This window comes from Linepithema humile, chromosome 8 (assembly GCF_040581485.1).
Source record: "Linepithema humile isolate Giens D197 chromosome 8, Lhum_UNIL_v1.0, whole genome shotgun sequence".
NCBI lineage: Eukaryota > Metazoa > Arthropoda > Insecta > Hymenoptera > Formicidae > Linepithema > Linepithema humile.
The window spans coordinates 11,642,056-11,662,867 of NC_090135.1; the positions used below are offsets into that span (position 1 = coordinate 11,642,056).

General features: G+C 37.5%; 4 protein-coding genes across 9 annotated transcripts; 2 read left to right on the forward strand and 2 right to left on the reverse strand.

Annotated features, from left to right (window-relative positions):
• Positions 1–71: 71 nt before the first annotated feature.
• On the forward strand, positions 72–4,104 carry LOC105673822 (dynein axonemal assembly factor 4-like). Of its 3 annotated transcripts, none has more exons than XM_067360093.1 (9): positions 72–262; positions 500–734; positions 891–1,089; positions 1,169–1,751; positions 1,855–2,175; positions 2,430–2,740; positions 3,224–3,610; positions 3,755–3,969; positions 4,056–4,104. In XM_067360093.1, the coding sequence occupies exons 1-6, from the start codon at positions 140–142 to the stop codon at positions 2,634–2,636; spliced, it is 1,668 nt and encodes a 555-aa protein (XP_067216194.1). In that variant the 5' UTR covers positions 72–139; the 3' UTR covers positions 2,637–2,740; positions 3,224–3,610; positions 3,755–3,969; positions 4,056–4,104. The 3 variants fall into 3 exon arrangements, with proteins under 3 accessions (XP_067216194.1, XP_012225172.2, XP_012225171.2); XM_012369749.2 differs by having other exon boundaries at positions 1,855–1,955; positions 2,022–2,175; positions 3,755–4,104; XM_012369748.2 differs by having other exon boundaries at positions 3,755–4,104.
• Positions 2,742–3,915, reverse strand: LOC105673821 (uncharacterized). Its single transcript, XM_012369746.2, has 2 exons — positions 3,774–3,915; positions 2,742–3,593 (listed from the first exon to the last, which is right to left on the reverse strand). The coding sequence occupies exons 1-2, from the start codon at positions 3,839–3,841 to the stop codon at positions 3,248–3,250; spliced, it is 414 nt and encodes a 137-aa protein (XP_012225169.1). The 5' UTR covers positions 3,842–3,915; the 3' UTR covers positions 2,742–3,247.
• Positions 4,105–6,512: 2,408 nt separating the features above from the next.
• LOC105673820 (uncharacterized) lies at positions 6,513–11,079 on the forward strand. Its single transcript, XM_067360098.1, has 2 exons — positions 6,513–7,006; positions 7,118–11,079. Exon 2 carries the CDS (start codon positions 8,368–8,370, stop codon positions 8,878–8,880), a length of 513 nt encoding a protein of 170 aa, XP_067216199.1. The 5' UTR covers positions 6,513–7,006; positions 7,118–8,367; the 3' UTR covers positions 8,881–11,079.
• Positions 11,080–11,337: 258 nt separating this feature from the next.
• On the reverse strand, positions 11,338–20,694 carry Mgtor (Megator). 4 transcript variants are annotated; one of them, XM_067360076.1, is made up of 12 exons: positions 20,125–20,694; positions 19,734–19,896; positions 19,313–19,534; positions 18,679–19,238; positions 18,160–18,551; positions 16,280–18,043; positions 13,748–16,207; positions 13,264–13,665; positions 12,738–13,166; positions 12,316–12,496; positions 11,875–12,198; positions 11,338–11,800 (listed from the first exon to the last, which is right to left on the reverse strand). In XM_067360076.1, the coding sequence occupies exons 1-12, from the start codon at positions 20,294–20,296 to the stop codon at positions 11,685–11,687; spliced, it is 7,185 nt and encodes a 2,394-aa protein (XP_067216177.1). In that variant the 5' UTR covers positions 20,297–20,694; the 3' UTR covers positions 11,338–11,684. The 4 variants fall into 4 exon arrangements, with proteins under 4 accessions (XP_067216177.1, XP_067216178.1, XP_067216179.1 ...); XM_067360077.1 differs by having other exon boundaries at positions 13,757–16,207; positions 20,125–20,690; XM_067360078.1 differs by having other exon boundaries at positions 12,804–13,166; positions 20,125–20,690.
• Between the last annotated feature and the right edge of the window lie 118 nt (positions 20,695–20,812).

The following is a 20,812-nucleotide window of genomic DNA, read 5'->3' on the forward strand; positions in this document are numbered from 1 at the left end:
TTTAGGTATTTTATGGTTACGTGGATACATTTGTTTGATCGATATTTTACGCAACGCTATATAGGACTTGTATGTATGTACAGCAAAGGAGAAAAGAAGTTGCATCGAATCGAGCGAATTATTTGCGAAAACTTTAATCATGCCGATAATAATTATAAAGGATTATCAATGGCGACAGACAGAGAAGAAGATAATAATTTACATACCTCTAAAAGGTTGTCCTAAAAATGTGGATTTATTTGCCATGGATAATTACGTAAAGGTATTTGGTTATTTTTTTTCATTTTCAAAAAATATGTTTAAGTTTAAATAATTAAAAAATTTCTCTCCAAAGTTGGAGAGAAGAGTTCTTTAATTATTTAAATTAAAGAAAAACATTTACAAAATCAAGAATTTTCTCTAAAATTAGTTCAAAATTTTTTATAATCAAGAAATTTTTATATGTTAAAATGTGAGCATTGCGGATTACTACGACTGATATAATCGACTTTTATTAAAGATTAGTTTTCCACCTTTTATTTTGGAATTATTTCTATGGAAAAATGTGCTTGAAGAAGAAAGTGAGTGTACTTTGACGGATACTGAAGCTATTTTTTCTTTGCAAAAAGAAAAACCTTCTAAATGGCCAAACCTCGAGATGGAAAACATTAGCAAAGAACAGAAGTGTGAGCTTAGAAATCGAATTTTGAAAAAAGCACAAAGCGTTTCGGAAAGTCGTGCAAAATCTAAAAGTGGTAAGATTTGTGATTAATAAGTAGTTGGAAAGAGTTAAAATTTTCAAGAAGAATAGAAAGAAAGATAATATCTTTTTACTTCATCATTCATTTGTCGCCATTTGTTTTGCCATTGATTAACAAATTATAATGTCTACACAAATCATTGGTTTATAGAAAAACGTCAACATCTGCAAAAAGAAGCAGTAAAAGTGCAGATTAATTTGGATACCGATATACTAAATAAAATAGAATCCTTGAGAGATTCTCATCGCAGAGCTGCAATGCAAGATTTTGAAGAATGGCGGTCAAATGCGGAAATGCCGATCCTTCAAGACATTTCTGGCAAGACACAAGAAAATAGAAAGGCGTACAGGTATCGTGAACGATTACAGAAAACATTTTGGAAACACTATGAAACAAAATTATATGAAAACATTTTCTGTTTCCGAAAGATGTCCCCTTAAATGGTTTAAGGATGACTTTGGTATCGTGCAATCTGAGGAAATTGACACAAAAGAAAAAATGAATGAAGAAGTTGAAGTAGAAAAGAGGCACGAATTAATAAAAGAACTAAAGGATGGACCAGGCGTTGTAAAAAATCCAAAGAGAGAAGTTGCAGAGGATACGAAGAAAGAGTTGATTAACAGAGAGAATCGGAAAGAAATGTCAATTATTGAAAAAGAATTAAGAAAAGAATTAAATATTGAAAAAAAGGAGAAGAGTTTTAACCTCGAGAAAAGCTCCACGTCTGAAGATTCCGAGTCGGATTATGAAACGGTGTCTTCGACGAATGCTTTAATCAAGAAAATGGATCGGAATTCCTTGCAAAAATTCGCAAAAACGAAAAAACAGAGATCAGAGCATGATTTGATCGACAAAATATTGAAAAATCGATATTCTCGAATAAACCAGATATTTGATGAACCTGCCAAAACGATTCCACTTCCCAGAAAAAGCGCGACTATCAATATAACTTTCTCTGAGCGGGTCTTTCCTACTCCGGCTAGGGAGAGTTCTCACGCGGAAGAACAGGAAGTACGTTGCGTTGCTTCAATTGAAAATTGCATGACTTCTTTTTAAAAGGAAGAAGCAAGAAGAACTTGATTTTTTTTTATGTTTTATATGTAATTCTTTTCAGTGGCTTTCTAAACAAGCGGAGGCTAGAAGGAAAACTGGATTCGTTGTTGAGGATCTTCGTCCTGAGGAACAGGATCCTCAGTGGTTGAAGGACAAGGGCGAGTATGTCAGCAAAAGTGTGCTTTGTTGTGCAGTTACTAATGTTTCGATTAATTGCTTCTTTCGCAGTGACTTCTTCAAGGCAGGGAATTATTTGGCTGCTATTAGTGCATATACACACGGGATAAAAATTAGCGACAAAATGACGACGCTCTATGTAAATAGATCCGCTGCGCATTATGCAATTGGAAATTATTACAGGTGCATTGACGATAGTTCCAAGGTAAGTGGAATAGCAATTATTATTACGTATACAGAGTATTCCACAAACATCTCCAAAGTTTTAAAAAATACAGAACAATATAAAAAATAACTTAAAAAGATGCAGTATAAAAGAATTCACAAATTTAAAATAGAAAAAATAAAAAAAAAAAGTATTTAAAGCCAGTTTTGTTTATTGTATCTTTATCGCATTTCTACATAAGCATATATTTTCTTTGGTTAAAATCTAAAAAAAAGGAAATCTCTTGTCTACAGGCGTTAGAACTAATGGAGCCAAAGTGCGAAAGTAATAGAGTATCGCGAGCGAGATGTCATGCTCGCCGAGGCGCTGCATTGTGCAAATTATCTGCACCACAGCATGGAATTCCCGAGCTAGAAACCGCTTTGGAATTAGATCCGAATAACGAGAGTATTAAAAACGATCTTTATGCTGTCAGACAATATTTCGATATTAAGAAATGAAGAAAAACGACTGGTGGACTAGGTTTTGCAAGACTCTTGTGAAAATTGTGGAAACGCTTCAATTTATTTATGAATAAGTCGATGAATATATAATACGTAGACAAGTATGTATAATTAAAATATATTATAAAAATGTACAAGATACATTTGAAGACTTTTTTCTATCCACAAAGGAAAAATACATAATTCTCTTAATTCTGTTGCACTTTCCATTCTATCAAATAAGTTCGTTTTATAACTTTAGTTTATTAAAAAAAATATATATGAAATATAAAACAACACTTAATAAAAATATCACAGATATAAAGCCTTCATTTTTGGACCCAATAAAGTCTTACGAATGTGTTTGTGCTGCTTACTACTTTGCATCCTGTTTGAATCTAACATTAATCCCTAATCTATTATAAATTCTTGGATTTATCCGCGTAATAGATGAAAAGATTTTTTGAACATAGTGGAGAATTTTTGATTCCAATATGTTTTAAAATTTAGAACAAAGATGTAGTATTACATTTTTTTTCAAAATTAGGTGTATTAACAAAAATTAATAAGAATATATTTTGAACAATAGAAATTTTAATTTTCAGGACTCAAAGCTGTTTGATTTTTGTTTAAAACCTGGAATCCTTCGTAGCTAAAGTTTCGTCCATGCAGGCACACTTGGTGTGCTCCAAAGCGTGAATGATTTCGTGATGACGATCTCGTTGCCGATCAATGCGGTGCATCACCATGAAGACGAGACTAACGTTCCTGGTTTCGGTTGGAGCACAGATCTGCGTCGAATTAGGACAACATCCTGATCCTGCGCAGCGTGACAGAACTGTGGATGCAGGATAGAAGACTTCGTCAGGTCCGAGGCCTACAGTCAGAAGATCTTTCACCGGAACAGCCCTTGGTTGCGGCAAGGAACATCGAAACTGATGCACCAGCTGCACGTGATTCAAAAATCCACTGTCCCTGTATTAAAGAAAAACGTAAGTTGGAAAAATATACAATTGTAAAAATAAACGGAGAAAAAGGAAGAACAAGAAATAAACAAAGAAGAAAAATGAGAAAACAGGAACAGTAAACAAAAAATTAAGAATAAATTAGAAAAATCTAATGAATAAATTTTTTAGGAAAATGTCATACTCTCACCTGTGATGTCTGCCAATGACGATTAAAGCGAATTGAATGCAGATTATCAGCAATAAAAGTTTCTTCATCTTCAAGATGTACGAAACAAATGTTCACAAGTCTTTAAATCACTTCAGTGTCTTAAATCACTTTGGATGCTAAAAATGCCTTATTTCTACCAGTTTTTTTTTAGCCACGGATCGAAGAGTGCGACAAAGTAAGAATACACTACGAAATAAAATATAAAAGGCAATTAAATTAAAGAAGAGATTTTATTCCCTTTTCAAATTAAATTTGTTTCAGGCAGAGCAAAGCATTTTTAAATACATCAACTTCAGGTAAACAATTTTCTCACTTCTATTTTTTTCAATTAACTTAAATTTTTTCAATGAATTTCATGTCTTATTTTCAGAGATGTTTCTTCGCTTTTTTTATAAGGACTTTTTACGAGGATCTTTCTATGAGTTAACTTTTATCGATTCCTTCCTCAATCTTCAAATCCGCATCGAAGAGATCTGCTGCGATTGCCGACAGGTTCTGCGATCTGAATTCTCATTCGGTGTATATACGTAACTTATCCAGGCTCTCCCCTTACTCGAAGTCCTCCCTTCTCCAATTCTTTTCTCTTGTTCTCACTTGCTCTTCGATTTCTCTTCGCTACAGGCATCTCCCTGTGGATTCCCGGTAAAAGGAGAAGGTTTGTGGAGGGATCGGTGTAACTGTTCCGAGAAGCTCTCCGAGATAACTATAATTACTAGGAGCAGCGAGAACACTATGTTGCATCGCGTGACTCCTCTTCCTCTTGCTCTGCTTCTTTCGTTCTCCGAATGTTTTCTCCTTTCTTCTTTCTCCCCGATTTGTTTGGCCACCTGCTTTGACATGCAGGAATCCAAGTAGCAGTGGTCAGACGAAACTGCAGAAGTTGCATTCTTAAATCTGAAGTATCTTGTTTCAAAATTCTCTTAATTTTTCAAATATTATGGATATTTTTATAAGAATCACCCGAAATATAACGGTTATTCGCGTTGCGGCAGCGTTATGTAATGTTTATCGCAATGTTATAGAGACGTCTGCGTTGTGTCTAGTAATAGCATGCGTTCCAGGATTTCTTCGATTTACGTATAAACCGCGGATTTCCCGCTATCGTATAACAGGCTGAGGTGATAGATAAACGAATAAGGAAAAAAATTTTCTTGAGTTACATAAATGTAGACGTTAGTTCAAAAACTTACATATTAACGCGTTTATTGCGCTTTTTTATTTATCAGTGACACGCACGCAATAAAATCTGGAATCTCTAATCGTGATAGTGGCGGCCAGATAATTATTCATGATGTCCACGGCTTAAAGAATCTGATTGAAAGTTAAGTGAGAGCGGTCCATCGTGATTCATTTTCATGTTACTGGCATCGTTTTGGCGATCTTACATCCGAAGATTGAGTCATCGACGACTGACTCATACAAACACATAAATCATCTTTAATATCATAAAAGGAAAAAAAAGTAAGGGATGTGTAACACACATTGGAATATAAATTGCATCATATCTCAATTGGAAGTTGAATTGTATAACATATTATTTCTGCAACAGGAACTTTATCAATGAATTACTCAGACCAAAAAACAGGGAACAGGAAAGGAAGTTGTTTCTTCGTTCGACAGGAAGAAGGGAAATACTTTAGTTGTATTGCAACAATTATATTGACGGTACGTCACCCTACGCGGGAAGAAACGTGATTCATTCGTCGAATCCAAACGATATGAATGGACCTATAACATGAGTTTTAAAGACTCTTTGTAAATTTCAAATACTCACGAGTGAAGTCGCCTGGAGCACTTCTTCAACACTCAAAAGACTCGCGTAAAAGATATACAAAACATGTTTGCAGTGAAATTTCTTAATGGAATCTCAATTTAAATAACAAGTGTCTGACGTTTACCAAGACACCCGTTATACGTGGATGCAAGAAGGATGCGTCAGCAATAAGGGAAGGAAGGAGGAATATCCTCTTGTCTAGATGTTGTTCCACTTGCGTCACGGCACGAGGAATAACGCAATATTGATCCATATTTTACTATACGACTTATGTAAAAAATGATTTCAATTTACACATTATCATTTTATCTAATAATTACACATAGTCATTTTATTTAATAATTTCAGATTTCACCAACATTTCAGTCATTTAGGATGCCATTCTATCAGGATTGTATTGGTTTCATTATTGATAATTAAAAATCAATAGCTAATCGCAACACTATAGTCATATGGCGCTTGACACATGACGCTATAATTACTGATAAAGATGCACTTATCCAGAAATTCTGACACATCGCGTGTATAATTAGCAATAGATGTCTTAGTGACAAGCTTGACCACAACGACAGCCAGGAATATTGGATTTGCTAAAAATACGCCGTTTATTTTGTCTGAGTCATCTAGCCAGATCCCAATTCTTAAACAAAAAGAAAGAGAGAAAGGAAGTGATTCCTTAATCCATTTCAAATAAATTCCACAGAACCAGGTATTCCATTAGAAATAATTTAAATTTAACTTTCATATAACATTGCAAAAATAACTTGTCAAATTGCATATATCGTAAAAACACTTAGAGTTTAACATTATTAATGATTCGTAATTTAAAACTTAACGGCAATTTGCGGCAAGATAAATTATATTCAATGCAATCTTATCATTTAACACTTAAACTTAATCTTAGCTGAATAAAATGATATTGCGCAGAAATGTAATATTTCTTTATTTTTCAGTTCAGAAACTACTTTTATGATGCAACCTCGATGGAATCTAACATACAAAAGCTATCTTGAACATTATTTAAATTATACATTGATAGTCATACATTAGTTATTAGTCAGTCGAATAGTTAATTTACGCAAAAGAAAAAAAGGACTTGGTGATGCAAATCTACCACGTATGTTCCAATATATCAATTTAATTGGTATAGAGAAGACAAGCTGTGAATAATATCGCATCGATCTCTCTGCGTTTGACTATTAACCAAGATATATATGTAATCATCATCATGTTATGACGTCGTCGAGTTCTGACTTCTCGAGAAGTACGTGTTTCCTTCGTAGAACGCATCATTCTGCCATTAATCATAAAAAATTGAGAAGAAGGATTCAATAATGTGCATACGATTTAAGATCTTGAGATTCAAATGCTAAGATCTTAAAAAATTTCTGATACATTTCTTGATAACTGTTTATTAAGACAGTCAATAATCTTTTGGGTTAGTTATCAAAAATGTTAAATGGAGCAGTTGCAAAATTTGTTATTATAAAACTAACAATTGGCTTAAAATATATAAAATTGCTTTTATCTTTTTAATGTTCTGTTCTAGCATTTACGAAGAGAGATTCGCAATAATAAAGATTTCATAACAACAGGCAATTTTGCTTTTTCCCCATGAGATGAAAAAAGGGGATTTTACGATTCACAGAAGTCAACAAATTGACCGAAATGCTCGAAGTAATCATTATTATTTGCGAGATAATCTCGCTTTCATTGCTAAAAGCATTGTGCCGCAAAAGGTAACTTTTTAGTGTAACTATTCGCACAAAATTGCAGCAACCGTTTAAGAGAGTTAATGTCGCGCGAATTGATTCCAAAACGGACAATTATCCTTTACATTAATCACATGGAAGAACTCGAATTGTTCCTTTAACATACTTTTATTGTGTTCTATCCACAATTATAAAAATACAAAATTATTATTGTTGAGTTATATTATTAATAATTAATTTTTCACATTTAAATTAATTAATATATTAATATTAAAATTACATACATATGCATATATTTAATATTGTTAAAAATATTGATATAAAAATGTGACATTAAGTTGATAACAATTTTACATATTATTTACATATTAATTATCATTATTATTATATTACTATTTCATTTACATTACGATCAATAGTGTCAATGATACTGATATTCAACAGTCTCATCATCAATTATGGTAATCATTATTCCAAGTAAAGGAAATTAAGCAACGGTGTTAAGCGCAGACTACGCACAATAGAACGGAATTATTACGGAAGACATAATCTGGACTTTACGCATGCTGTCGCGTGAGGCATGCGTGTAAGCTCTTCCATATATAAATACTCGTGTGCCACCAGGAAAATCTCAGTCGAACGATACTTGATGCTCGTGGCTAGTCGCCCATCTATCGAGCTATCTTTGTTCGAAAAACCACGTGATTCCATTATTCGTTACTTGTGCAAAGAAAGGAAGATTCAAGAACAGGAAGAAAAAAATAGAAGAAGGATACCTCACAGGAAGAGATTCGTCAGATCCGCTACGAGTTCTCAGACATTCTTCCTCTTTGAAAAGAAGAAATAAGGTCACAAGGTGGAGGAAATTGCAGTGAAAGAGGAATCCTTCATTTTTGGAAGCGCGATTAATCACATCTCGAAGGAGGCGAAAATTCACAAGCAAAGTAGCAAAAAAAAACACCCATGTTATTTCTCAAATCCACAGCAGTCGGTTTTTTTGCTAAATCAAGGATTCAATAATCAATTCAATTAATTCCTGAGCTGTCCACTTTTCGGTGGACCAGGTGGAATTGAAGATTACTTTTCGATGAAAACGATGGTGCAAGGCAGGCCGACGAAGGAATCGCTTTTAAGATTCTTCATTCTGATCCTGACGGCGATGGATCAGACAATGGTGCTTTTGGCCGCTCCCAGTTCTTCGCTGTCCGATAAGAAAACCTCCTTTAGAGACGCGATAAGATGTTCTCGTAAAGAAGCATTTCCCTGCAAACCTCGATTAAGATCTTATAATCTAAAGGATCTGGTGAATATGCAGGATTCGATAATGCGGAACATGGAGCCAAAACAACCGGCGTACATTGTGCAAGAGAGATGCGACAGTCATTCGGGCTGCTGTTCCAGCAAAGATCAAAGTTGCGCACCGACGCTGATCGAGTATGAGCAAATAGAGGTCGAAATTAAAAATTTAAATACGAACATTACAAAGAAAACGTGGATTAGAATCGAGCAGCACAAGGAGTGCACTTGTGTGCCTGATAGCAGTTGGGCAATGAGGAATAGGACAGATCTGCCGCCTACCATAAAGATCCTTAATCCTTGATACACGAGGATCTTTGGATTCTTCATTGAGTAGAACGGAAGACTGCAATGCAAGTGCATCAACCAGCATTAATTGACTAGCTTGCATTTTTCTAATAGACAATGTTATGGTACAAACAGAATGTGGAATACTAATTGCAGTTAGTTAATCAAGGTAGAGGTTTAAGATCTTTATAGTTACTTAATATATTAGAAATGAACGCGGAGGACGCATCAATAACTGACTTTTTTACTTGCCAATTTTTTATGCTAGGCAGTGTTACGGTACAAAGAAATTTATATAAAATGCTGACAAATATTAATTGACTGTAGTTAAGGCCGAGAGCAATTAGACTGAGTGAAAAAAGCGTCTGCGATTAACACTCGCCTGAGTCTAATCTCTTCCTTTCTACAACTAGAACTTCAAGAGACAAGAAACGAAGTGAGACACTGTGCTGATTTGAATATCTAGTTCAACTGCAGCTGTGAGAATCATTAATAGAGGACGTGGATGATCATCGATCATAATGTGAAGAAGTTTTTTAGAATATTTAATAAATGATTGTGATTGCTAACACGAATATGTCATGAAAAATAATTTAAAGAATGAATATAAATTTGGAAGTGTTATTTGGATAGAACGTGAAAACGAGTCCTTCATTAGATAAATTTAAAACGATTTAAGGAATATGGAGATGAAGATATCCCGCAAGGATAGAGAAGAAGCATTCACAGTCACCTCAACGCACGTATAATACACTACGTGTTTTCTCATACTTCTCTGTATTCAAAATATACATATGAAACGTTCTAAATATTATAAATAATTATGTACGAAGCGAGATTCAGTGGGAACGAGTTGTCTCGTCTGCCTCATAGAATGTGATCGTAAATATTGTAGAAATATTAACGAATATTTTTTGTGACATTGTGATAAAGAGATCATATCGGTTTATTAGTTGTAATATGAGATTTCGAAATGGGATCTATGATGCCAGCTATTTTCTTTGCGTGTTCAATTTGTCGAACTCGCATTTATTTCCAACGTGATTGCTATATGAAACAAATAACAGCACGAAACCTAACACAGTCACATTAGCGCTAAATATAACTTCACTATGCTTTCGCTAAATGCGCGATGCTGTTAGCGCGTTAAACATAAAGTTTATGCCAGTTAAACAAAGTCCAGACGCAACGGAATATATATCGCGCTCTACGTTTGATTTAAATAGCTCTATACGCAGAGTGCCACAAAATTGTGGATAATATACTTACAGATTCAAAAAGAGGGAAAGACTTTTTTAAGTTTGTAAATGAATTTTCGATTTTTAAATCTCTATAAGTGTGGATAAATAATACATTCTTATTATTTATTCAAAATTATAGCAACTCTTGAATCAAATTTGTGATATTTGATTATCAAGATCTCAACATAGAAAATTGAGAATTGGAAAAAAATGTCAAACATTTTACTAAAAAAAAAGAAAGGAAGAAAAGAAAGGAGCAATTCGTAAAAGTTTCTTTCAAGAATTTTATAATACACTCTAGTATAAAATTTTAATTAAAATATTTCCTATTGAAAGTTATAAAATAACTTTTTTAATAAAAATATTACAATTTTAATTTTTTAATATTTATATGATAGACCATGCTCAATGCAAAGAGATGGTAAAATCTTTTGTAATTGATAAATTTTATCTTGCCGGTAAACAAAATTTTTTAAATGCAATTAAGTTATGCTGAAAAAGAAATTTTTATAATTTTCAACAAGAAATATACTCTTCATGAATCTTTACTAAACACGCTGTACAATATGATTTGAATCAATTTATATATTAAATAAGCGGAAAGTAAAGTGATCGACTTGGCGACTGGCCAATATAAGCTCGTCACAATTTAGTTTACACCAGTATTTTGTTATAGTAGTTTTAAATTTAGTATAATTTTGATAAATATTCAGTTATATAAATTTATTTATTAAACAAATAATGTTCAATATAAAATAAATGATAAGGAAATCGAGATGCGATCGGTATGTATCGTGACGTATCTTAAAAATTCAACAGTATTCCTATAGTTATTTAATTAGCAATTAATTGTTTGAATGTTATTTAATTTTTATATTTATTAAGTAAGTTATGTATCAACTAATTTATAAAAATCAAAGCAATAGAAATGTGGTTATAAAAATAAATCGCAGTTTCGGATATTTTTATATTAATTTGTGCAGTTTATTTTTATATACCTATTATCTACTTTTAATTATTAATGTTTTAAAAATTTCTAGATATTAGATAACTAATTTATACATGTACTGTCTAGCACAAATATATTTGTATAAACATATTCCATATTTGTATAAACTCTTGGAAATATTTCATTCGTTGCAAATTATATTTAACCTTATACGGGTTAAACGAAATGAAAGTGGATTTTATAATTTGGAGTTTTATTTTCACGCAAAAAACCTAATCAGAAAAAAATAGGAACTTAACTTTATTTCATAATTATGGAATTTATTTCTTAGAAGCTAAAAGTAACAAAACCTCTGCAAAGTTTTTCAATCTTTAAACCTTTACAAACATCAGACACTCCATCATTTCCAGAAGTTCTTAAATAAAAAACCTTACTTAAAAGAGATACATGAACAAAATTAATATAAATATATATCTATGTAATTCCTGCATATTTTTTCCAGAAAAAAGTGAAAAATCAGTTTCATTAAAGTTCTCTTTACTTACTTAACAGGAATCGACGGTATAATCTACACAGAATATCTGCCGAATAAAAGGCGTACAAAATAAGAAACATAGTCGATATGCGATATTACGAATATCGACCATAAGGATATTTTGAACGCATTCGTCGGCCGCGCGTTCCTCGTCCTCGTCCTCCTTCGCTTGTGGTCCCTCTTGTCGTGTGCCCTCGCATCACGGCTTGTCCTTCGAAAATGGATATGTTATCCATTAATATTCATTATATTCTATCCTGTCTTGAAATAAGTAAAATTGCTCACCTCTACCGGATTGGCCTTCTCCCCATACAATCGGCGTAGGTCTCGCACCTCTCGCTGCCCTGAACGGCGACCTCGGCGATCTTCTCAGCGTCGCTCCCCTGGCGTTGTTAGATTCACCCGCATTCGTCATGCTGGCCGCCAGGTTGGCCGCCATCGTTCTCTGGCGAGTATTGCTAGACGGCGATGCCTCTGCCTCGCGACTCTCTTCCTCGACTTCGTCTTCGACGAGTTCGCTTCCTGCTTCTTCCGCCACTTCCACTGTATCCACGCTATCATCCTCGGTCACCGATTCTTCTGATCGTTTTTCACCCTCTGAACTCACTCCTTCGGGAAAAATGGAGGCGATAAGTCACGTAAATCAATATAATGCATAAGCCGTTTAACATTATCATTAAAGCTTGAATAAATGACATGAAAATTTAATTGGATTTAATGAAATACCTTCGCTTGGTGTTGTGCTAGATTCCGTGGCTTCGATTGGACCGCGTTGCTGATCATCAGTACCCACGATGCGAATATTCGGAATGCTGACTTCTTCGACATTGTCACCGGAAGTGACTGTCACAGAAACGGGCGCGACGGATACGCTGGTTTCTTGTTCTTCGACTTGGCCACTACTAGTCTGTTGCAATGAGAATTACAAGTATTAATTATACATTTTTACTATTAATAATTATTATTTACAGCTTTTTTCCTTTCTTAAAATAACCTATTTTAAAAGCATTAAATGAGAAAAAATACAGAATGAATATTTAAAGAATGAAGATGTGTATTTTTTCGTAATTTAAGAAAAATGATAACTTTATCTATTCAACTAAAATAAGTATTATAACTTGCATTATTGTATCAAAATATTTATTTACTTGTAGGTTTCTCGAAATCATATTCGTCATATCATCGGAAATTATATTAAAATATAAATATTTCACCGATGGTGGTAAATCTGCAGCTGGAGACACCTGGAGCGGTGTAGTGGGCACGCTACGACCAGTGCCACCTTCTTCCATTTGCACCAGGTCCATTCTACTATCATCTAGGCTTTCCTGGACCACCTGAGGCACTGCAGAATTCGATGAAGAACCGAAGATGGTTCTTGTAGTGGAACCTGTGGGCGTCGTTAAAGACGGCGTCGACGAGGCTGTTGTAGGCGCCGACGAATCTCCGAAAGTGAAACGAGCCTGCGGAACTTGCGGAGAACTCACAGCTTCGCCGAAGCCATCGCGGCGAGGAACAAACAGAGTAGGCGTGCTCGGTACAATGCAGTCATCGCCGCCATCTTCGTAACTCTGTGGCTTTTGGAAAAAAAGAGGAAAAAGAAGACGACAATAAATCGATCGCAAGGTGAATCTTGTCAATGAAAATAATGTTACAAGTATCTTGAATACAAACCAGAAGAAGATGTTGCTGCTGTTGCTGTCTGGGCATCGGCGCAATCACTCTCGACGATCTCGTCGTGAAAGACGTTTGAGGCTCGCCGGTCGGCCCAGCGCTGCTGATGGCTTCGGACTGTTGCTGATTGGTAGGCATGACTGCTTGGCCTTGCCTCGGCACCTCGACACTGGTGGAATCCTCCTCCATAATAATCTCCACCTCGTTATTGTCTCGTTCGACTTCCACTTCGACTTCGTAAGGCTCCTCTTCCTCCTCCTCCATCTCGTACGGATCATTGTCGAATTCCTCCTCTTCTTGAGCTTGGTGGTTGCCTCCACCTTCACCTTCGTCACAATCTACGACCACCACGCAACCTTCTTCCATTTCCTCGTCTTGATCTCTCTGGCTTGATGTAGGAACCTGTCGATATTAATTGGCGTCAATTGATAGATTACTCGATGCCGAAGTAAACCGATCACTTCCCATTCTCTCCCTATCATACCATTCTCACCTGATACTCCACGTCGGAGACGCTGGCACTCGCGGTCGCGCTGATATCCTGCCTGCTTCTCTTGGTCTTCGGACTCTGCGCCTGTTCTTGGCGTCCGTGGTCCACTCCCTCAATCATTCCAGAACCAGAAGCAGTCGAGTCTAGAACTCGACTTCTTTTGAGACTTATGGACGCTTGAGATGTGCTAACTGATTGTGTGGAGCTGCTCGCTACCGTCTGTTGTTGATCGCTGACGACAACCTGCTGCTGCTGTTGCTGCTGCTGTTCCACTCTGGGGCTCACCAACGCTACAGTTTGCTGCTGCTGCTGTTGCTGCTGCTGTTGCTGGCACTGTTGCTGCTGCGGTTGTACATTGAGCGATTCTGCGCTTTCCGGATCTTCCCTTTGCGTCGATTCAGCCGACTCGCTTAATTGCGGTTGCACCACCAACTGGCGGAGAGTCTGTGCGCTCTGCGAAGAACTGCTGGTACTCGCCGGCTGAAAGTCCGTCAGACTGCTAGTCGGCGAGCTCGTTTCCGTAGTATGTACTATCTGTTGCTGTTGCTGCTGCATCTGATGTGGTGCAACCATGACCGGCGCACCAGCTGTAGTGGGCAATACAGCTGCCGTTCGTGATTGCACCACTACGCTCATTGGCCGGATACTCGCCAAAGGTGTATCCGTTCTAGCCGACATCGGCTTGATATTCGCCGTCGGCGGCTCCGTGGTCGCGCTCACTCCACTCACGCCTGACAATTGTCTCTGGAGTTGAGTAACCCGTTGTAAAAGCGCCTCCTTCTCCGCCTGTATCTCCGACTTTTCGTGCTCCAGCCGAGAGATGCGACCTTCCATCTGCGATTTTAGCGCCACTAGACGCGCATCATGCTCTGTCTCGGGATCGCCTGATATCCCCGCGCTCCCAGCTCCAGATTCTATTCTAGATTTCAAATCTAACAACTCCTTCTCGCAGATCTTCTTCGATTCTGTCAACTGCATGATTTTCGTCCTAGCGCCTTTGAGAACCTGCTTCGCTCTCTCTTCTTTCTCTATGCTACTGCGATTTATAGCTTCGATCTCCTTTCTCAGATTGTCGGTTTCGCTCTGATTCGCTGCCATCTGGCGAGTTAATTCATCCATCTTTGTCGTGAGTTCGACGTTCATTTGTCGCAGTTCTTGGCGGCCTTCCTCTCGCAATTGATCCTCGCGCTCTTGCGCGGCCGCGCCAGAGGTGTCCTCATTTCGGGCTTCTTCGTTACGATTCTTTTCTTCCTCGACGGTTCTCGCAAGTTCCTCGAACTGCGTTTTGTATTTTTTGGCTATTTTGCGAATTTGAATTTCCTTGTTTCTAATGTCGTTAAGAACGGCTTCCTTGTCGCTTAGTTCCTTTCTGAGCAAAACCAGATCTTTCGCCTTCGAAGAGGAATCTGCTAATGCATCGTTGAGCTCTTGGCCAAGTTTGCGGACCTCTTCAGACGAGCGTAACATCTGCTCGTCCAGAGTTTGTATTTGTTTTTGCATTTGTCCCAATTGCTCTTCGAGTTTCGACTTCTCCATCTTCGTTTGATTAAATTCTTCACTTCTCTTCGCATGAGTCTCCCTTTCTGACGTCAACAATTTGCTGAGATTCTCTCTTTCGGTCTGTAGTCGCCGCCAATCCTCGGGGCTGGCCTTATTCGCTCTCTCTAATAACGTATTCGCTCTCTGTCTCCACCTGGTCGCCTCGCCCTTCAAGCTGGTGTTTTCTTCCGCCAAAGCTTCAGTTTTCGCCGTCAAGTCTCTAGATATATCGCGAAGAGGCACCACTTCCTCCGATAAAGCATTCACTTTTGCCATGAGCTCGTTCACCTTGGCACTCAAACTGTCTCTTTCCTCCCTGAGAATGCGGTTAGAATCCGTGATAGCATTCAAAGTCTCCACTTTACGCAGTAGTTCTGCGTGCTTGGACGTCGTCATCACGTCGATTTCGGACTTTTCTCGTTCAGAATTCAGCAAGGTTTCAGATTCTTTCAGCCGTTTCTCTGCCATCTCGGCCTGTGACTTCAATCTGAGATTTTCCGCTCGTAGAACGTCGGATTTCGCCATCGCCAGATCTTTCTCCCTTCGCAAGTACTTCATGACTCTCAACAACTGTTCCACTGACTTGGAGTCTTCCTCCAGAGAGCTGAAACTCTTATTCAGAGCTTCCAGGCTGGTATCGGGGCTCTCTCTTCCACTTATCTTGGTCTGCTGACTCTGTATAATGGCGACTCGGTCGCCCAATTCCTGGATTTGATTATGCAGAAGTGTATTTTGCGAGTCCAGATCCACGACTCTTTTCTGCGTCTCTTCGATCTCATTCGTTAATTTCTGTTCTCTTTCTTTAGAAGCAGATTTCTCAATCTTCAAAGCTTCCAACGCTGCATTCCGCTCTTGAGTCAAAACACTAATACGCTGTTGAACTTGCTGAGCTTCTTCCTTCAGTTTGGCGAGAAGCTAAAAAAAATTTATGCAAAATAATTAGTAAATTTGTTTGGAATTAATTTATTTTTTCCTTGTTAAACTAACCTGCAAATCGGACGAATGCTGCATCATTTCCCTCGCGTATTTCTCTTCTGTTTCTTTGGCCGTGATGGAGACAGATTTCAGATCGCTCTTCAACAACTCCAGCTCGCCCTTCAACTCGTCCAGCTCCTCGACCTTCCTCTCAGCCTCGGCCAGCCTCTCTCTTAGCTCTGAATCGGTTTCCTGCCTACCATTCGATATTCTTGCCAGATCGTTGCTCAGATCCTTCACTTTCTTTTGCAGCGAAATAATCTCTACGCGCGATTCCTTCAGGGCGTTCTCCAACTCCTCTTTGCACTTGTTATACTCCGCGGTCAATTCTCTCAATTGCGTCTCTGCGCTCTCGGCGATATCGCAGTATTGTTGATTTTGTTGTCTAGCTGCTTTCAGTTGTTCAGAGAGTGACTTCACTTCTACTTGATAAGTATTCAACTGTATCTCCAGCTCCTTCACTCTCTTCACAAGACCCTCATCTCCTGTCAAAGGCTTAGAGATGGAATGGGCGGCTGCCTGTCTCAATTTGTTGCTTAGTTCGTCGACTTTTTGACTGCTTTGAGCCTCAGTTTCTCGCGCTTGATCTAACTGTGCCTTTATCTTCTCGCTCACTTCGCGTTCTTCCTTCAATCTGTCTTGTAAGATTACCAATTGTCTCTCCTGATGTGAAGTCAATTCTCTAAAGCGATCCTGTTCTTCTTGAAGACGACGCCGAAGCGCGGCGCACTCTCTGTTAGCGTCGTCGAGTCTCTGCTCGGTCCTGAGCTGTCCTTCAGCCTGGACGCGTTCCAAACTGGCTTTGATAGATTCCATATCCGCTTTGAGCAGAGATTGAGTCTGTCTTTCCCTCTGATAAACTTCCCGTTCCTTCAGCAGCCGTCCTTCGGAATCTCGCAGAATTCGGCATTCTTGCCGTACATTCTCCAATTGAACTTCAGCACGTGACAAGCGAGTCTGCGCGCCGAGCGTCTCATCTTTCAGGATCATAATGCTCTGCTCGTGCTTACCGATGGTGACATTGTAATTGGTGCACTTCTCTTCCAGAGTCTTGATTTGAGTCTTGTAAGAAGCGACGTTGCCTTGCAAGAGTGTAAATCTCTCGTTCGCAGAGTCCAGTTGTGCTCTCAGTCTGCAACATCTCGCTGAATTTGCTTCCGCTTCCTTTCTGAGTCTCTCCACCTCCTCGCCCAACATCTTCTCGTGCGCAGTCCGCTCCTTTCGGTACATCTCGTATTCATCCGAGACATGTTTGAGTTTGTCCTCGACTAACTTCAACTTTTTCGACCACTCCTCCTTTTCCTGATTGCTTTTCGTGGTCTTCGATTCTTCCTCTGCTTTAGATGTGCCTTCCTCCATATCATTTTCCGTTTCATCCTTCTTCTTCTCAGAGTTCTTCAAGATCTGTTGGTACATATTCTTGTACATGTCCCTTTGCTTCAAAAGACCATCCAACATTTTCGACTGCCTGTCCTGCGAAACCTGCATCTCCGATAGCTGCTCCATGTAACGATCCAATTTTTCCTTCATCTCGCCAGAATTTATCTCATCGGTGGCACGTTCGATCTCTTCCTGCCTGGATGATAACACGCGTACAACCGCCAAGAGCTTCTGATTATTTTCCTGCAGCTCCTCAATGTCCTTAAAGGTCACCAGCTTCTTGCTGATGATTTGCGATGACAAGATATCGTCCGTATCTATGGACGAAGATAAATTTCTATTTTCCACGCGGGTACCACTGCGACTTTCTTGGACTTCTTTGAGAAGATAACACACCTGCGAAAAAAAGCGCCTCATGAATATCAGAATCAATTAAATATATAAGTTTATCATGTTGAAATACTGTTGTATTCTGCAGAAAATATGAAATCATAATTTTATGATCAACTCACTTGTCTCGCCAAGTCAGCGAGTTCAGTTTTCAGTCTCTGATTTTCTTGCGTATGATGCTTGGCTATACGGTTAGCCTCATCGGCTCTCTCGTGAAGACGCTGATTCTCCACGAGGAGTTCGTCCAACCTTGACGTCAGCGTTACCACATTATTCATAGCCGTTTCGTAATCTTGAAGCTGTTGCTGTACCAATGGCGCTCTCTCCTCAAGTTCGCGATGTATCACTTCCATTTCAGATTTCAGGCGTTTGTTCTCTTCTTGCGTCAAAGTCAATTCATTGCTGATCTCGACATGTTTCGTGTAAATCTGCGTAAGACTCAAACCCTTTCGAAGCACTCGACTTGTTATGGCTGCTGTAGGCGCTAACTGTTCCACAGCTTGATCTAATTTCTCTGTGAAAATGAAAAAATTTGTAAATTACATAATAAAATACATCTAGCGTTAGAAAAATAATGTAAAAATCAAATGTGTACTATTAATGTCAATGCATTAAACGTGAAAAACGAGAATACAACTCACCTTGTTGGATACTCTTCAGCAATTCATTAGCGTGTTCCAATTCCTTTGTTAGGCTCTCTATGTTTTGTTCTTTCTCTTCGATATCTTGCTTATGTTGGAGCATTAATTGATTGTACTTTGTCTCCAAAATTCCGTATTCTTCTGCAGTACCATCTACAAGTTTCTGCAATTCACTCGCTGCATTGGAGATTGCCTCAGCCTTGGCATTAGCGTCATCTTTCATGGATTCATATAAACTGGCTAGATTCTTCTGTGCATTAATTTCTTTTTGATAAGAATCATTTATAGCGATCTCATGAGCTCGTTGCTGTTCCACTTTCTGAACTAATTCGTCGCACTGTTGCTGAAGAGACGATATTGATATTCTCAATTGCGAATTAGCTTCATTGGCTATGCGCAGCTCTTCCTCGCGTTGGGACAGTTTAGTATCAATTAAAAGAGCTCTGCCAGAGGCTTCAGATCTTGATGTCTGCAATTCAGAGGTTCTCTTGTTCAGTTCTTCTTCAAGGCCTGCCATTTGTTGAGAAAGAAGTGCTCGTTCTTGTTCCAGTCGTTTCTCCCTATGTACATATTAAATTTATATGTTAAATATTGATTACATAAAACTGATATTAATACATTTTTTTTAACTTACTTGAAGTCTAAAGTCATTTCTCGACTGCGAATTTCTTCAGTCTCAGCTAGAGTTTGGCATTTAGTTGCAATTGCAGTTTGAAGCTGAGAGCTTAAGGAGGATAATTCAGTGCGCATTCGTTCAACTTCAGTATCTCTCCTTTCAACTTGAAGCTGCAATGCATTTGCCTCATCCGTAACTGCATCTCTTTGTCTACGTAGGTCGCCATTTTCCTTCTCCAAACTATTTTTTACATTAAATAAAATATTTTATTATAAAATACTGTTAAATTAAATGTAACATTTAAAGGACAAGCATTATAGTTTTATTATTTTTAATAAATATTGTTTAACAGTTTTATAGAATTATTACTATTTAATATCAATTGATATTATTGTAATATTAATATTACAATAAGTATTATCAGCAATTAATATATTACCGTTTGACAGATTCTTGTAATTTGTGTACTTCATTCTTAACTTCTTCCAGATTGCTGCATAACTCTGCATTGTTCTTTTCTGCTAATTCTGATTTCTCTTTGTATTCATCAAGATACAACTTCTGTTCCGCAAACTCTTTTTGTGTTTTTTCCAAATTTTGTTCTGTAAATCAAGATATATATAAAACTATAGCGTTCTAGAATTAAAATAAATTCTTTTAAATATTTAAAATTAGATATATAATTTCCACTAAAGTTCTCAATAGATGTAGCTTTGCTATTAGAAAAAATTTAAATCAAAGGAAGAAAAGTGCAGAAATCTTTGGAATAAATAAACCACATGTCCTCCAAATATTCAAGATCATAAAACCCAAACCGGCGTCCAGCTTACCCAGATTTTTCCGGTTAGTTTCAAAAACTGCCTTGGCAGTTATAAATTCGTCAAATTTCACATTGAAATGTGAATGAATTTTCCTCACTAATTCTTGTGGAATTTGCGCCAATTCCTCGTCATTCGCTATCTCCCGTAAAACGTTAGGCTCATTCTCTTCAACCACTTCCATGTCGGCGAATTATATTTATCAAAAGTTGAGTCGTGAAAATTCACGATCGGCGTTCTCAGATTCCGGGGTTAAGTTGTCGAATTGTTCTCAATAAAAACCACATTTGCGCCTTAGTTAAAACACTTACCGCGTTTTTCTGAAAATGCGAACGTTTACCGCTTCGTCGTTACGTAGTACAAAGCAATGCGAGTAACCGAAAGTAATCAGAGTAGCCAATAAAACTGTTAGGTTAATCTCACAGAACACTCGGCGTCATTAACGTCTTGCATTTCCGATTTTGATGTTCCGGTTTCGGCATTGAGCGCATCGTATCTAGATATTCATGCATTGTGCGCAGTCTTATGTAGGATTCATCCTACGTTTTATATTTGTAACGTTACGATATCCAATAGGAAAATGTGATTGTAGCTAGTAACATTTTTGCCTGTAAAAAAAAAAATCCTTGAATCACGAAAAAGAAATCACTAAATACCGAATATAGTACATCTAATAATGAAAAATTCACATTTTATATGG